Source organism: Meriones unguiculatus, chromosome 10, assembly GCF_030254825.1.
Source record: "Meriones unguiculatus strain TT.TT164.6M chromosome 10, Bangor_MerUng_6.1, whole genome shotgun sequence".
Classification (NCBI taxonomy): Eukaryota; Metazoa; Chordata; class Mammalia; order Rodentia; family Muridae; genus Meriones; species Meriones unguiculatus.
Window position 1 is genome coordinate 5,145,935 of NC_083358.1, and position 17,164 is coordinate 5,163,098.

The 17,164-nt window shown below is 49.2% G+C and overlaps 1 protein-coding gene across 4 annotated transcripts in view; it reads left to right on the forward strand.

Annotated features, from left to right (window-relative positions):
* The window catches only part of Fanca (FA complementation group A), a 41,381-nt gene that overhangs the window by 15,538 nt on the left and 8,679 nt on the right, over window positions 1-17,164 (forward strand). For 2 of the 4 annotated variants that reach the window (XM_060391820.1, XM_060391821.1), the window contains 12 exons: window positions 32-81; window positions 2,903-2,979; window positions 4,065-4,178; window positions 6,002-6,138; window positions 6,956-7,026; window positions 7,232-7,328; window positions 7,442-7,629; window positions 8,865-8,961; window positions 10,629-10,808; window positions 11,712-11,788; window positions 13,275-13,403; window positions 16,461-16,545. In XM_060391820.1, coding sequence (XP_060247803.1) covers window positions 32-81; window positions 2,903-2,979; window positions 4,065-4,178; window positions 6,002-6,138; window positions 6,956-7,026; window positions 7,232-7,328; window positions 7,442-7,629; window positions 8,865-8,961; window positions 10,629-10,808; window positions 11,712-11,788; window positions 13,275-13,403; window positions 16,461-16,545 — 1,302 coding nt within the window. Of the gene's footprint in view, window positions 1-31; window positions 119-2,902; window positions 2,980-4,064; window positions 4,179-6,001; window positions 6,139-6,955; window positions 7,027-7,231; window positions 7,329-7,441; window positions 7,630-8,864; window positions 8,962-10,628; window positions 10,809-11,711; window positions 11,789-13,274; window positions 13,404-16,460; window positions 16,546-17,164 lie in introns of those variants that run through there. The other 2 variants (XM_021631209.2, XR_009594506.1) reach the window with 2 other exon arrangements.

The window sequence follows — 17,164 nt, forward strand, 5'->3', positions numbered from 1 at the left end:
CCTGCTACTCACACGACTGCTCTTTCCACAGCTCCCGGAGGTTCCTGACTCTCGAGTGGCCTTTATAGAGACCCTGAAGAGGTGAGCAAGAGCTTCCACAGTGGCCGCTCTATGTCCGGTGGGTTTTAATGGAGCAAAGAATTTCAGTTTGTTCATAGAGAAATTTATCACATGTGTGTTTTAGTCATAACATACCGGCCAAATTATTGGTCACACTTTTCAAGAAGACAGACTGTCTCCGGCTGTAACTCCTTCCCGCGGTACTTCACTGATGTTTTAGGATGAATGAGCTGGGGCTAGAGCCAGTGTATCAAGCATGGTCACTGCAAATGGCAGATTTAGAAGACAGGGTAAGATCCTGGGACGCTCCTGTCTGGAGACTTAGGCATAACCTGTCTGGTTATGTCTCAGGGATTCAGCCTTGTCTAGCCCACGTGATGGCCTCCAGCAGCCAACTGCTTTGTCTGAAAAGTCTTTATTCCTGAGGGATGTGGGAAATTTCCTCCAGTTTCTGTTGAGACTTAGGATATAGTGGGGCTCACAAGAACATGGAAAGGAGCCAGGCCAGGAAGGTAAAACTACTTTTTATGTTTTCTAAGAAGACCATTCCTTAGGCTAGTGAGGTGGCTCAGTGGGTAGAGGCACTTGCCACCACTCCTGACAGCCCAAGGCCCAATTCCTAGGACCCACGCTGTGGAAGGAGAGAGCCCACTTCTAAAAGTTGCCCATTGGCTCTTATACACAGAAACCCTGTCTTGAAAAACCAAAACAAACAACAACAAAAAAATTGACCGTTGACCTCCCGACATAATATTTTGTTGTTGTTTAGTTTTTTTCAAGACTTGTTTAGTTTTTTTCAAGACAGGGTTTTTCTGTGTAGCCTTGGCTGTCCTCGACTCACCTTGTAGACCAGGCTAGCCCTTCCAACTCAGAGATCTGCCTGCCTCTGCCTCCCAAGTACCAGTTTAAAGGACATGCACTGTCACACCCAGCCCAACATAATTTTTTAATCTAAAAATAGATCATCCCTGAGATTCTTATCAATTTTTATATTTGTCATAGTCTTTTATTTACTTATTAGGAATAGGCCCGTCACTAAGTGGCTCTGGAACTCACAGAGGTAAATCTCTGCTTCCTGAGTGCTGGGAAAAAAGCGTGTGGCACCACACTGGCCTTTTTTTTTTTTTTTCATACAGAGTATTTGAATATTTGCTGCCCTTTCTTCCATGGTGTGTCCTGAGCCTTAGAGTAGGTAGAGCCAGAAGAGAGGCAGAGGCTGTGAAATGCCACCCCTTATCCTCTGCACAACCGTGGCAGTTGTGAACTCAGAGGTGTGGTTGCCTGTAGCGGCCCACCTATGACAGGCCCTGTCTACAGCTCGTCACAGAGGGACGCCATCGTGCAGCACATTCCTCACTGCCTATAGTCTCTGGAACAGGGAGAAGCATTGACCCCAGCTCTGAACCGTCTGCTGAGCCCATGAGGAAACAGTCCCAATCCACGACAGCCCTCGTCAATTGCAGTGGGTCACAAAACAGTCTCACGTAGCCCACTCTTGACTGTGTTATGTAGCTGAGGCTGGCCATGAAGCAATCTCATGTAGCTCTTGCTTAAACTTGCTATGTAGCTGAGGCTGGCCCTGAGCTCCTGATTCTCCTGCTGCCTCCATCTCGCAGGTGCACAGATTGCAGGTGCGCACTACTGCACCTGCTTTTGTTTGTTTGTTTTGAGACGAGTTTTACTATGTAGCCCAGGCTAACATCCCTGCGTCTGCCTCCTAAGTACTGGGATCACAGGCATGTACCACCATGTCTGGCTTTCACTAAATGAACTAAATTTAATGTAGTTAGACTCAGTGGGCTTCATGCCTGTGTCTGTAGTTTTCTCGTGTGTCTTGACTGCTTTTGGTATCTTGTTCAATGAATTGGGTGACATCTTTCTGCTTGCTGGGACTATTTGTTGGACCAAAGCTTTTCTTCATTTCAAGCCAGGCCTAGAGGTACATCCAGTACTTGGAAGGCATAGGCAGGAAGTAGAGGCAGGCTCATCTCTGAGTTCAAGAGTAACTTGGTCTGCATAACAAATTCCAGGTCAGCCAGGGCTATGTAGTAAGATATTTTCTCATCAAAACATCAAAAATTTTTATTTCATCTAGGTTTTTTTGTGTTTTGTTTTTGTTTTGTGGTGCTGGGAATAGAATCCAGAGCCCTGCACACACCAGGCACAGACAGGGTTTCTCCATGTAGCCTTGGCTTTCCTGGAACTCTCTCTCTAGAACTTGGATTACAGGCTATCCTAGAACTTGGGTTACAGGCATGTGCCACCGCCTGGCTGAGCTGCACTCCTCCTAGCCAAGCCTCATTGAAACGGGAAGTGTTGACAGGAGCTGGCGCAGTCTGTGTCTGCAGCGGCTTTGGCTGCAGCCACCTGGCAGCATGGCCAGGATGTCACCTCTCTGCAGACATCTCACTGAGTAGCAGACGGTTCTGGGACTGCCCCAGAAATTAACTTAGGAAGACTTCAGCACAGATATTCTCGTGGTGCTGAGAGAGCCTACCTTCTGGACTTGGCAAAATTCAAACAGGAGGCTGCGCTCCAGAGACAAACCCCAACACACAGGCCGGAACCATTGTACAAGAGACAGTCTGGTCACACAGACTGCTGTGTGTCGCCTGAATATTTTAATGCAAGTAAGAAAAAAACAGATGTGATTTGTTTTCTGCTGAAACTAATAAAATGGCTGGCTAGGGGTGTGGCTCAAGTGTAGAGCGCTGCTCAGTGTGTTCAATCCCCAGCACTGGAAAGGACTAAAACACAAAACAATACCATATGCACTGTTGAAATGGCTTTGGGACCAAAACAGTGTTGTAGCTAATGTGGGTGTTGTTCTCTCTTTCTCCAGAGCAGATAAGATTCCGTCCTCAGTATATGAAGCGTATCGCCAAGCCTGTGCAACGGCCGAGCAGAAGCAGCCTGAAGGTGAGGCTCTAGGTCACCTGCTGGCCCTGTCCCTCTGTTTCCGCAATGCGCCTGCCTCCTGCAGCAGGCCCCAGTGGTCAGATTTTTTTTCTCGCCTGGGTGCAGTAGGCTGTGACCAGCAGCCCATGGGCGTGTGGCCTTGGCGGCCCTGACCGTTGGCCACCTCCTGCCCTCTGGGAAGCACGGTGTACAGCCCGCCTCTGTATTTGGTGTCTACTGATACAGTCAAGGTCACAGCATAGTGAGGTCAGCTGTGGTTAGTTTTTTTAACTGTACAATCTGCTTCATAGTGGGTTGCAGGGTTTGTTTTTTGTTATTATGGGAGTGTGTATGTGTGCATGTGTGCACTGGATCTGCAGTACGGACAGCTGTGAGCCACCACGTGGGTTCTAGGAATCAAACCCAGCAGCCAGCACTCCTAACTACTGAACCATCTCTCCAACCCTAGGCCAGGGTCTCTACCCACGAGAACAGTGACGAGTCTTGTTTGCCCTGGGAGGCTGTGATCAGTGAGCTGGCATGTCCCACCTGCCCCGTTCTTTAATGCCTAGTGCTCTGGCCACAGTGAGAGGAGCACCCAAGGAACTTTTGCACCCTATGTGTACATGTGTGTATCCTGGGTGTGTTTTGGTGCCATCAGAGGCCTGAAGAGGGCATCAGATTCCCAGAGACTGTGCAGGCCACAGTTTGGGACTCAAACCTGGGTTCTCTGAAGAGATGGGCAGTGCACTTAATCCCTGAACCATCTCTCCAGACTTGCTCTCTTCTCTCTCTCCTTCTGTGAAATTGTTGATAATTTCCTAAGTGTGTGTTGCTAGGAGTTAAACCCAGTGCCCTATACCTTATTGGCACGTGTTCTGCCTTGAGTCATGTTTCCACATCTTTATCCTGATATTGTACGTGGTATCCACCAGCATCAAAAAGAAGACCTCCCGGAGACTGCCCGCCAGCCACACAAGCTGTAGAGCGGAGATTTCTTGTTCAGCATTTCCCACGTGTAGAAGGGTTTTCTGTTTATAGTAGAGAATCTCATTGAGAGTGATTACCATTTGACCGGATTTCTAAAATGCTCTTCCCCGGCTCAGGTGCCGCCTCAGGAAAAAGAAGAGACCCTGACTGTGCCAACCAGCCCCTGGGACTGCTCACGGCAGCGCTCGAAGAGCTGAGAGCCTTAATGACAGACCCCACCCAATACAGTGGTAAGAAAGGGGGATGGGGCTGTGTGTGGTTGTGTCTGTGCTCTGTGTGAATGCAGCCAGAGTGACAGGCTGGCCTGCCCTTCCTGTGGCTCCGAGTTTGGCAGATGATCTGCCCAAAGACTGGAAGAAGAGGGAATTCACAGTGTTGGGGACAGCCTCTCTGTCCTGTCACACTGTGGGGACAGTCTCTCTGCCCTGTCACACAGTGGTGGGGGTGGTCTCCGTCCTGTCATACAGCAAGCACGGGAGGTGGATCTTTTTGTATCCCAATAAAACATGGTAGAGAGGAAGAAAACTGAAGTTTCTAAGCACAGGTTCTTACTGACTGTCTAGATCAGAGGTTCTCAGCCTGTGAGGGTCAAATGACCCTTTCACAGGGGTTGCCTTGACCGTTTGAAAACACAGATATTTACATTACAGTTCATAATAGTAGCAAAATTACATCTGTGAAATAGCAGTGAATAATTTCATGTTTGGGGGTCACCACAGCATGAGGAACTGTATGACAGAGTCACAGCGTTAGGAAGGGTGAGTGTCTTTTAGAGTCTAAATAGATACAATGTCCATCACCTTGGAAGTGTTTCTCATTTCTGCTTCTGCACAGCATCTTGTGAAATGCTAAGCTCAAAGTGCCCTCTGGGGTGGAAAGCCCTGGCTTAGCACAGCAGGCCATGGCACCAGAAGCAAACTTGCAGTGGTTTTTTATTTTAATGCATGTACAATTTAAAGTAAATTCACCACAGTTTTTATTAAGTTTTTATTTAGTGTGTTAGTCTTTTTTCTTTTGCTTATTAAAAATAATAAAACAAAAACAAAGCAAAGAAACAGAAGAGCTGCTTGAACTGGGGTGGAGAGATGGCTCGGCATCACTCTTGCAGAGAGCCTGGCTGTGGCTCCTAGCACCCGTACCATGTGACTTTCCTGTAACCCCAGGTGCTGTGGCGCCCATGCACACATCACCCAGAGCGCGTGCGTGTACACACACACACACTTAACTAAAAGTAATTGGGAAAACAAAAATAACCTGAATCCTTCATTGTGTAACGACCCACATCTAAACCGGAAATCTTTTTTTTTTTAAGACAGGGTTTGTCCATGTAGCCCTGGATGTCCTATGCTAGGATTAAAGGTGTGCATTATACACCCAACCTCCAACCTATGTACGATAGATTTTTTTATGCACAATAGATTTTACTTTCCTGTGGATTGATTTTTATAGGCATCAAAACAGTGGCACAGGAAAGCGTTAGCAAACGTGGGCGTTGCCACAGCTTCGCCAAGGCTGCTGCTTAACACACTCTTCTTCAGGTACAGAGCCTGAAGCACAGCCTCCTGGCCGTTTGTGTAAACTGTGGTGCCATGTGTGGCTTTGTGTGTGCATATGGGCTCTTGCTGCTCCTGCTGCATTGCCCAGACTGGCCCAAACTTCAGAGCTCAATTGATCTTCTTGCCTCAACCTCCCAAGAGTTGACGTTTATTAGACTTCACCCAGCTCAGAATGTAGCGTTGTGGGGCGTGGGGATGATGGGTGTCAGGTCAGCTCTGACAAAGTGGCAGGGGTCCGCATGCTTGAGTCACTGAGGCCTCTGGAGTGACCCTAGGTGTCCTGAGTCTGTGAGGCTTTGCTTAGACTGGTGGAAGTGTCCTACCTCAGAGAGACTGGCTGGCGCAACGTGGCCACCCTTCTTTCCATGTGGGGCGGCTCCACATTGGGGTGAAACGGCTTGGCCAACGCTACCTAGTCTCCCCCGGGGCCCTGCTGGCACTCCGTCACATCGTCCTCCCCGTGCTAGCTCTTGCATGACTGCCTTCTCTGTTTGCAGTCATATCTGCTCAGGTGGCTGTGGTTTCGGAAAGACTAAGTGCTGCTTTGGGACACAGCACCAGTGATGGCAGCCTCCGGAGGTCAAAGATTCAGCTCAGTGTCCTTACTCCCACACTCCAGAGACAGGACGAGGCGGTACGTCTAAGAGGCCTCCGGACCGGGGCAGCCTCTTTGGCTGATGCAGAAGGTGTGCGGTGAGGGGTTGGCCACTCAGGCACTGACCGTGCCACCGTTGGCCAGTCTGCTTTTAGCTAAAAATGTTCTTTTTTTAAATTTTTTATTTATTTTTATTATTTTATATACATTGGTATTTTGCCTGTATGTGTTAGGGAGTTGGATCCCCTCAAACAGGGGTTACAAACAGTTGTGAGCTGCCATGTGGGTGCTGGGACTTGGGCTCGGGAAGAGCAGCCGGTGCGCTTAACCATTGAACCATCTCTCCAGCCCCCCTAAAGAAATGTTTCTTAAATCACTTTGTAACTGAGCTTTGTGTCTCCATGTCCCGAGAGCAGGGATTGCAGGGCCGCTCTGGTGGCATGCTCCTGCATTTTCAAGAAGCCTGTGCAGCAAAGGCTGTTTCCAGCACCAGAGCCCATATGTTTACCCCTTTCTCCCTTGCAACTAATGTTTTCCTGCCTTCCCCCCGGGCACGCTCAAGTTTCTAGCTTGTGTGCTGACACGTACTGGTTCAGTCCCATGGATTTGGTGCCAACTTCCCCCGAAACTTCGTTTCTAAATGCAAGCCTGACAGCCTGAATTTGATCCCCATTTCCCAAGAGGTGGCAGCAGAGAACAGACTCCTGACGGTTGCCACCTGGCCTCCACACATGCAACATTCACAACATAAATAAGAATTAAGTGCAGCCCTTGTTACAGCCCTTTGTGCCTAAGCCTGCTTCCTGTCACTCAGATGTAGGAGGCCGAAGCCTCACTGTGGTGTGTCTCCTCCCAGGTGGTGGATCTCCTGCTCACGGCCTTCTGTCAGAACCTAATGGCAGCCTCTAGCTTTGTGTCCCCAGAGAGGTAAGGGCGATTTCTGTCTGTGCTGTGGTGCTGAGACCGCGGGCTGAGCAAGGCAATTCTGTTCCCAAGATGGGCGACGAGGCTGAGCTTTGCCAGATGGGGACTGCAGTGGAGACTGCTGATGGTCTGTGTTACACAAGGGCCACTGTTTGGAAGAGCCCTGGCCCTTTCCTAGGCCTCTGACCAGCCTGTTCTCCATCTCCAGGCAGAGCCCCTGGGCTGCCCTTTTCGTGAGGACGCTTTGTGGACACACGCTTTTCCCTGCAGTACTCACTCGGCTCTGCCAGCTGCTCTATCACCAGGTAGGCTCCTGTAGGTCACTCAAAGCTGCAGTGAGCCTAGACTGATGCTTTTGCGTGGCCTTTGAGCCATCTAGCTAGGGAAAAGACTGTCACTGCCTTTGTCCGTATTTCAGGGCCCAAGCCTGAGTGCCACTCATGTCCTGGGGTTGGCAGCTCTTGCCGTCCATCTGGGCGAGGCCAGGTCTGTGCTTCCAGAGGTGAATCCAGGTGTCCACGCTTCTGCCGGCAGCCTCTGTGTCCCTGAGTTCTTGAGCAGCCTTCTGACCTGCCGCACAAGGGAGTCCCTGCTATTTTGCCTGAGGTAAGGCCTGGCTGAGTCCTCAGCAGTTTTCCCTTCTCGAAAAGTAGTAAGTATTCAGCAAATGAGATGACGAGGGACCATGGGCTAGGGAGATGGGATAGAGAGATGGTGAAGAAGACTGGCTGCTGGGGACCGGAGAGACGGCTCAGAGGTTAAGAGCATTGGCCGCTCTTCCGGAGGTCCTAAGTTCAATTCCCAGCAACGACGTGGTGGCTCGCAACCATCTTCTGGCATGCAGGCATACTTGCAAACAGAACATTGTATGCACAACAACACACACACAAAAAAAATCTTGAATGCTGGCTGCTGTCGAGGGAATGCAGGATCTGTTCCAGCTCCACATAGCAGCCCACTTCCATTTCTAGAGCATCCAACACCCTCTCCTGGCCTCCATGGGCACCCATCACACCTGCTTGGTGCACAGCCATCTATGCAGGCAAAACATCCATACACGTACAAGAAAAGTAAAGTTAAAAAGGAAATGAGAGACCAGGGATGGGGCACAGTCAGTGACAGAACATGCTTGGCATGAACGAGGCTGGACTCAATCTTTAGTTATCTCATTTTGCCCAGTGACATTCCTGGGCGCTTTTGGATGAGTGTGAGGCCGCCAGGCGTGGGTGGTGACGCCGGCTCGGTGTGCTCTTCCCTCCGTCTTCCCTCCCTTCTTGCTGTTTCCTCCGTCTTCCTGACGTTGTTCTCTGTTGTCTCTTCCCCCTGCAGTGTCATGTGTGCACATGCAGAAGGTCATATCTCCACACAGGTGGCTGAGGCTGTAACACAGATACTGTTTCCTCCTAAGAGGTGAAGCACATTTTTATTTAGTTTCTCAGGCTCTTACACAAATCAAAACAAAAAATACCCCACAAGTGATGCTCACCTAAGCTAGAGGTTCCTGCACCAGCCTTCCTGACTGGCCCTTCGTTGAACGACCTGACACGTCCAAAAGACAGGCCGTGTATACCTCATTGCTTTTGTTTCTTGGTATGGCTCTTCCCACACAACAAGCAAGTGTGCCTCTGCTCGCACATGCCACTGTGTGTCTGTCGTGTCCTGTCCCTACCTTCAGTGTGGGTGTGAGCTTTTGGAGGCAGCATCTCCCTCACAGGAGACACTGACCCTGAAACTATGGTGGTCCAACAGTTCTTCAGATCAAGGACTGATGCTCAGACCAGGCAGCTCAGAACACACCGAGGTCAGTTCAGAGAATTCAGTTTACTTTTCCTTTATTGCAGATTCTGTACAGCAGCAATTTCTTACTGTTTATGCAAGTTCTCTGAACATCCCTGTGCTTCTTTGCACAAGTACTTATCTCCAGGCCTGATCAAGAAGGTACGTGTTTCAGATTCCTCCTGCTTTTTGGTCTGAAGGTCTCTGGCTTCTGCGGCTTTCTTGTGTTTATCTCAGTGCGTGGGTGCATGATCTGTCAGGCTCTCTCGGGGACAACCTGTCTGCCTGCCTGAAGGTTATTTAATGCTGAATACTGCTGTTGCATCTCTTTCTGAGTTGAAATTGGGGCTAAGACAACAGCTGTTAGGTCTATGCTACCTCTTTGCATGGATACTGACAGTTATAGCTCAGGTATGTTAAATGATAAGATTTATTTCTTTAAAACAAAACAAAACTTTTTATGCTGGAGAGATGGCTCAGCAGTTAAGAGCACTGGCTGCTTCTCCAGAGGTCCTGAGTTCAATTTCCAGCAACCACATGGTGGCTCACAGTCATTTACACTGGGATCTGATGCCCTCTTCTGGCATGCAGGTATACAGTACATGCAGATAGAACACTCATATACATAAATAAATCTTTTTTAAAAAAAAGGAGAGAGAGAAATCTCTCATAGATGGATGGATGGATGGATGGATGGATGGATGGATGGATGGATGGATAAGCAAGCAAGCAGACGGGGATTAGCATAATGGCTCTGTGGTGAAGATTGCTGCCAGGTTTGGGGAAGTGAGTACAATCCCTGGAACTCATGTTGGAAGGGAGAGAATCAGCTCCTGTAAGTTGCCCACACGTGCCTTTTCACACACACACTCAGAAGATATATAAATGGACATAAACAGGGATTTAGAAAGTGGTTAAGAGCACTGGCTGCTCTATTCTTAAGACTGGAGGGTAGATCCTAGCATGTATAAGAGCCTTCTCTAACTCCAGTTTTAAAGAATCCTTTTGGCCTCTGGGCTTGCGAGCGCGTGTATGCATGCACGCGCGCGCGCGCACACACACACACACACACACACACACACACACACACACACACACACACTAACATTAGGGCTGACCAAGTAACTCAGTCAAGCACTTGCCTAACAAAAAGTCTGCATTTGGTCCCAGCACCACATAAACCAGATGCGTCACACCCTTAACCTCAACATTCAGGAGCTGAAGATCAAAGGAGTTGAGGTTCATTCAGGGTCAGTTTTGGCCAGGGTTGGGGTCAGGCTGGGCTTCAATGAGACCCTGTCTCCAAATAATAAAGACTCATCAGGCAGGCTTTGGAAAAGTCTCCTCACAGGCCCAGATAAACATCCAGGGAATCCAGCTTGGAGAGACCTGGGCCTAGGGCTTGGGTGGAGATCGGAGACCCAGCATGGTCTTTGTCCAAGCAAACGCTCAGCGCTTGAATAGTTCTTGTTAAATAGGGGCATAGAGTCCCATCTGTCCCACGTAAGCAAGAAATGCTGGGAGTATGTCACTGGGGAGACACTTGTCTGGTCCAGTCAGTTGGCTCTCACGGCTACCTCACGGAGGGCAATGCCCTACCCTGGGCTGCAGCCAGCGAACACCAGAGAGCCGCCCTCAGCTCCCAGCGGGGCACAGCCAAACCTTCACCAGCCAGGCCAGGGCTTAGGAAGACCGTGGGAGCCCTGCTCCCCCGCTCCTCGCCTGCTCTGCATCCCCAAGAGGGTGATGTAGGGTCTCCTGGTGAGTGTGGTTCCAGCTGTGACCTTGTGAATTCCCTTCTCACTGTGAACATTCGCTGTCTGTTTCAGTTTCAGTTCGTTATGTTAAGACTGTTCTTGGAAGCCAGAGAGCCTTGTCCTACCAAGTGCACAGCAGCGCATGTCCCCTGGAGACCCTTGTACCTCCCTTCTGCAGACTGGCAGAGTGCTGCTCTCGCTCTGTGGAGATGGAGCAGCTTCCAAGAGCTGCTGAAGGAGAACAAGTTTTATGTAGGTGTCCATGTCTTCTGCTATGTCACGTGTGCTGACTGTCTGTGTGTGCGTGCGTGCGTGCGTGTACACGCGCATGTGTTGGGGGTGGGGAATTAGAAGAAGCCCATGTATAAGCAGGCTCTGTGTCTCCTGAGAGGCTGAAACAATACTTGGCTGGATTGAAGCCACCAGGGTCTCTGAAGTGGTAGGAATACTCCAGAAAGCCCTTGCTGTGCTCGGCCTCTCCCCGCAGGCACTTTTCAGTCTTGTGATGCTTTGCTGTCTTGGTGTCTTTGTTGATTCAAAGAGTGCCAAATTTCCAGTTGATGCGTGTGAGCTGGAAGCAGAGACACAAAGGCCATCACAAACTCACAGACATCCTCCTGCCTCTGCCCTGAGTGCTGGGATTAAACACTGCACCCCCGGGTGGAATAATAGTTTAGCCAGGAACAGGTTATTTGAAGGTAGATAGTATGCCAGTGTGTCCAGGTGTGGTAGCACATGCTTGTAATCCCAGCCCTTAGGGAACTGAAACAGGATTGCCACAAGTGTGAGGCCAGCCTCAGGTAAAAAGTAAGACCAGATCTCAGACAGGCAAAACAACTGGCTTCAGCAGTTTTCATTTCATATTCAGAGCTTATAAACAGTAAGTTTCTGTATGCCTCAGTTCTGCATTTCATTACAGCATGAACACAGATCTTCATGGGGCTTCAGGGTTTTGTTTTGGCTTTTAAAGACAGGGTTTCTCTGCTGTCCTGGACTCACAGGCTGGCCTCGAACTCACAGAGATCCACCTGCCTCTGCCTCCAAGTGCTGGGACTAAAGGCGTGCGCTGCCACGGCTGGCTCAGGTCTTGGCAGATGCCTATAAACAGTGTGATTTCTGTGCTTCATCCTCCCTGCCTTGAATGTTTCTGTCAAGCAGTTAACGTACAAAGATTGGATACAGCTGGAGTTGGAAATTCAGCCTGAAGCTGATGTTCTTTCAGACACTGAGAGGTAAGAAGGGTTCAAGCACTGGCCGCTCATACTTTGTCAGTGTGTTCCGTACGGCCACCGTAAGCACGGAGCTCAGCTTAGCTAGCAGCGGGGGAGCACCATTTCAGCCATTCATTTCTTCTTGAAGAAACATTGAACTTCAGTGTGCCAGAATGATCCAGGAGACAACACACACGCATGCACACACACACACACGCACACACACACACACACACTCACACACTGCACCTGTGTACAGATAAAGACAGATGATGAGGCCTGTACAGGAACCTACCCCCACCAGAGCCCACACTGACAGTGTGTATACATTCTGTGCACTTTGCTAAAGCCACAGTAGACACAAGGAGTGGTCTGAGACTGCAAGACAGGCCCTGTAAGAGCAAGTGACCATAGGGACAACAGAGCAGGCCGTTTGTCGTGAGGCAATGGGGGCGCATGGGTCCGCAGGCTCCTTGAGGTGGGCCCAAAAACTGAGTACAGCACGGCTGGGGTTTGCTTTTGTTTTTAAGACCTCATTCTAACCTCACTTAAAAAGATAATTTATTTTTATTTTATCTGTATGGGTGTACCGTTGGGGGGAAGGGGTCCTGTGTGTGTGTGTGTGTGTGTGTGTGTGTGTATGTGTGTGTGTGTGTGTGTGGTGTGGTCCCCGGAGGCCAGAAGAAGGTGGCCAGTTCTTCGGAGCTGAAGTTACAGGCAGATGTAGCTGCCATGTCAGTGCTGGAAACTGAACCTCGGGTCTCTGCAAGAGCACCCAGCGCTCAACAGCCGAGCCATCTGACCAGCCTCATGAGCCTCACTTTTTAACCAACCCGTTGGGTCACTGTACCTTGAGATTGTATTTAGACGTGTCTTAGGGGTTCTCTTCTTCCCCGTTTTCTGCAGAGCTGGGGGTGGAAACACAGGCTTTGTGCATGCCAGGGGAGCACCCCACAGATAAATCCCATCTTCAGTCATCCTTCCTGCTTTCATCACACTTCTAGTACTGGAGTGGATTGTGTGCACATCTCAGATCACAGGGACAGCTTCACCTCCCCTTGTGTGAGATAACTCACTTGTTTTTGGCTGTTTCCACCTCTTGGACCACAGTCCCCTGTCCTTTAGACCCTTCCCTTCAGCGAAGGTGCCTCTCTCTTTGGCTTGGCTGCTCCCGTTGGGCTGTGCTGGGTTCCTGCATGGGCAGTCAGTTGGAGTCAGTCATGGGCAGAACTGATCTGCCTGCTGGGCTCACAGATGTCAGCCGTCACCCTCGGGGCTAACACCTGCCTCAGCCTTGGCCACAGACTTGCCCTGATAGAGGTGGGCTCTGCCGTGGCCTTGCAGACAGTGAAGCCTCACTCCACCCTGAGTTCTTGGGCTGCTGATGCTGGTTGCCCTTTGCCCAGTGGCCAGAACTGTGTACTCCTCAGAGGGAGCCCACTGGAGGATGTTAGGGACACTGGTCATAACTCGCGCCTCAGCTCTGACTCCCGCTTACCTGTTGCAGGCAGGACTTCCACCAGTGGGCAATCTACGAGCACTACTTCCCGGCACCAGCCGCCTCGGGAGGCTGCGGTGGAGACCTGGAACTGGCATGCACAGTCCTTGTCAGCGAGCTGATGGATTTCCACCAGAGGTCAGCCACACGGTACTCAGGAGCACCTGCTGCCTGCTGGTGACGGCACAGATCAGCGCGGCAGTGCCTCATGCCCTCGCAGAGTGTCTGTCTCCTGCATGGCACCATCTGTGTGTGGTCAGGGCAGCGGCACCGCAGAAAGGCTTTGCTTTTGAGACAGCTTCATGCAGTGTCCCGCCTGACCTAGAACCATAATGGAGACACAGCAAAGGGGAAGGGTCAGTGCCATTGAACAGTTTATATCATCTTTTTCATCCATCCTTCCATTGGTAGTCACGTGGCTTATTTCTGCTGTTCAGCTGTAGAGAGTAACATTCTGTGGCCACTTGTGGTTAGGTTTTTATGGAGCCCAGAATTCTTATTTCTCTGGGCATATGCACAGGCGTGGGTTGGTGGAAAATAGTACTTCTTTTCTTTCTTTAATTTTCACAAACTGGCTCTATTTCACAGTCTACCTGCAGTAGAATGTTTTCAAGGGGTCTCACACCATTACCAACACTGATATTTTCTGATTTTTGGTTAATAGCCATTCTGGGGTATGAAGTGCTATTTTATTATGGGTTTTGTTTGTTTCTTTTCTTTCTTTCTGTCTTTCTTTCGAGACAGGGTTTCTCTGGGTAGCCAAACTTGTTTTGTAGACCTGGCTGGCCTCGAACTCACAGCAGTCTTCCTGCTTCTGCCTCCCTGAGTACTGGGATTACAGGCGTGAGCCACCAAGCCCCACTCTGTTTTTGTTTTTTAAAAACAGGGTTTCACTATGTAGCCTTGGCTTTCCTGGACTCACTTTGTAGACCAGGCTGGCCTAGAGTTCATAGAGATCCACCTGCCTCTGCCTCCCAGATTGCTGGGATTATAGCTACTGCGCCAGGCTTCATTGTGGTTTTTATTTGAAGGTTTTTTTCCTGCCTCTCCCCCTCCCCACACCAGCTAGACATGAAACCCAGGGGACACACAGACTACAAAGGTGCCCTCCGAGTACACCTCAATGCCTTTATCTCTTGTGGGTGAGTGCTCTATCTGCATGCACACCTGCATGCCATAAGGGGGCATCAGATCCCACTACAAGTGTTTGTGAGCCACCATGTGGGTGCTGGGAATGGAACTCAGGACCTCTGGAAGAGCAGCCAGTGGTCTTAACCACGGAGCCACCTCTCCGGTCCCACGCCCCAATCCTATCTTACTGAGTTGTGGCACTTTATTACAGCACACAGATGACATGTTCATGTTTTCTCTTGTTCCCTGAGTTGTCTTTTCACCCCCTTGATGTTCTTCACTATTAACAAGAGTGAATTTGGTGAAATCTGACTCTCTTGCTCTTCCTTTAGCTCTTACACTTAGCTTTTATCTGTTTCATGTGAGATGAGGGTTTACTTTACTCTTGTGTGTGTCTTTGTTGAAAAGACTGTACTTTCCCATGGGATGGTCTGCTGTCCCTGTCATAGGTCAGTTGTCCCCTTACAGGAGAGTTTATCTCTGGACTCCTGGTTCTGTCTGCTGTTTCAGTGTATTGCTCTGTACGGTAGCTTTGGAGGAAGTCTTGAAATTTGGAAGTTCGAGTCTTCCGGCATTGCTTCTTTTAAATATAGCCTTGTTAATTCGTTTGAATTTTAGGATCAGACTATCGATTTTTTACAGAAACCACCAGGGCTCATGATAGGAACTGCATTAAGTATTTTATTTTTGTTTCTTGGTTTAAGAAGTGGTCTCACCATGTAGCTCTGTCTACCCGAGGACTTGACATGTAAACTGTGCTGACCTTGAAGGCCAGAGATCCTCCTGCCTACATATTTTGTTCTTTTCAGTGTGACTGTAAGTAGAATTACTGCCTTTTTAAAACAAATTATTCATGGATAACATATGGAAATACAACTGAGTTTTATATATTCATCCAGCAGACTCAGTAATTTACTGTGGAGGTTCTTTTGGAGTGAGTTACTCAGGCCTCACTGTGTGTGAAGTCATGTCTTGTGACTGCATGCCATTCAGCTTTTTCACGTCTAGTTTAAAAGCCATTGTTTCTTTTACCTACTCAGGTGCCCTGGCTGTAAAATGCAATTAAAGAGAGGTGGTAGAGAGGACAGCTTAATGGGACAACTTTTAGTCTTTCATTGTTGAATGTGACAATTGCTTTAGGTCTTTCATGGATGTTCTGTATCGTGTTGAGGAAATCTTATTCTGCTCCTAGTTTATTGAATAATTCTTCCATGTTAACGTATAAATTTTGTCAAATGCCTTTTGCGCAGGCTATTGATGTGATCATGTGGTTTTGGTTTTTGTGCCACTATTAACTGTATGATTTAGTTTTGGGAGTGTTAAACGTGCTATGACAAATTACACTTAGTTTTGGTACATTTTTCTTCGGTAGTCAGGCAGTGGTGGCATATGTCTTTGATCCCATCAGTCAGGAAACAGGCAGGCAGATCTCTGGGAGTTCAAAGCCAGCCTGGTCTAACAAGCAATTCCAGGACAATTAGGGAAACACAGAGAAGCCAGTGGGGAGGGCTGTATATATGTGAATGTGTGTGTTTGGGGGCTGTTCATGTTTATGCATGTTCTGTGGGTGCTAGGATCCACCTCACCCCTTATGGTTCCCGACAAACATTCTTTTTTTTAAGATTTATTTATTATGCATACAACATTCTAGCTGCAAGATGGCATTAGATAGATGGTTGTGAGCCACCATGTGGTTGCTGGGAATTGAACTCAGGACCTCTGGAAGAGCAGACATTGCTCTTAACCTGAGCCATCTCTCCAGCCCCCGACAAACATTGACCTTTTCTTTAGATAAGCTCTTTCAGTTTACCCCTGGCTAGCCTAAAACATGCTGTGTTGGCCAAGCTGGCATCAAACTTGCAAACTGTCTCTGCCTCTTGAGTGCTAAAACTACATGTGGGTATCCGCTGTTCTTTGTACTTGCTGTTCTGACTGCTAGTACTTTGGCTTTGCTGGCGTCTCGTGCTGTCAGTTAGGCGGACACTGCGCTGTGAAGGCAGGAGGGAAATGGGTGCTGGTGAGTACTGCCGGACAGTATGGAGTAGGCGGTTGCTTTATTTTCAGCTCAAGGAGTTACGAGCACTCAGAGCACTCTGACTTGGTTCGTGGAGGCCGCAGGGGAAATGAGGCTCTCCTTTCTCGGCTGCAGGTGAGTTACAGACAGTAGGGCTCCGTGTTTCCTTCACAGACCCGTCCTCTGTGAAGGTGTGTGTGATCAGTTTGCATAATGGTGACCATCTCAACAGAACACAGTGGAAACTTGCATTACCCACACCATTGCTAAGGCCTAGAGAAACAGTGAGCATCATTACCCAGACACAGCTGTGATGCCAAAACAGTCTCCCGACTTTGAAACGTGCAAACTTCTGCGCCTTTATTCCTGAAGACTCTTGAGAAGTGACCTTAACAAACTCCTGTGTAGCAGGGAGAGAGCACATGGGTCTTCAGGCTCCGTAGGGTGTCCCCGCATGAACAGGAGAATGCAGCGGTGTCGCTGATGCTCCGGGTTGGTGCTCCATGGCATGCCCCTCGGCTCATGTCTTCTAGCTAGCCTACTTCCAAACCCCCCACGCTGGCTGCCCTCGGGAGCACAGTCTCAGTCTTCTGTCACTGTGGCCAGAAGCTGAGAAAGTTAGCTTAAAGGAGCAAAGGTTTGCTTCCTGATTGCAGGCCCTTGCCCTTGTTGCCATGGTCCTGTGGCCAGTCAGGACTTGACACCAGGGGGTAGTAGACAGTGGCTGTTTACCTCATAGCATCCGAGGAGCAGT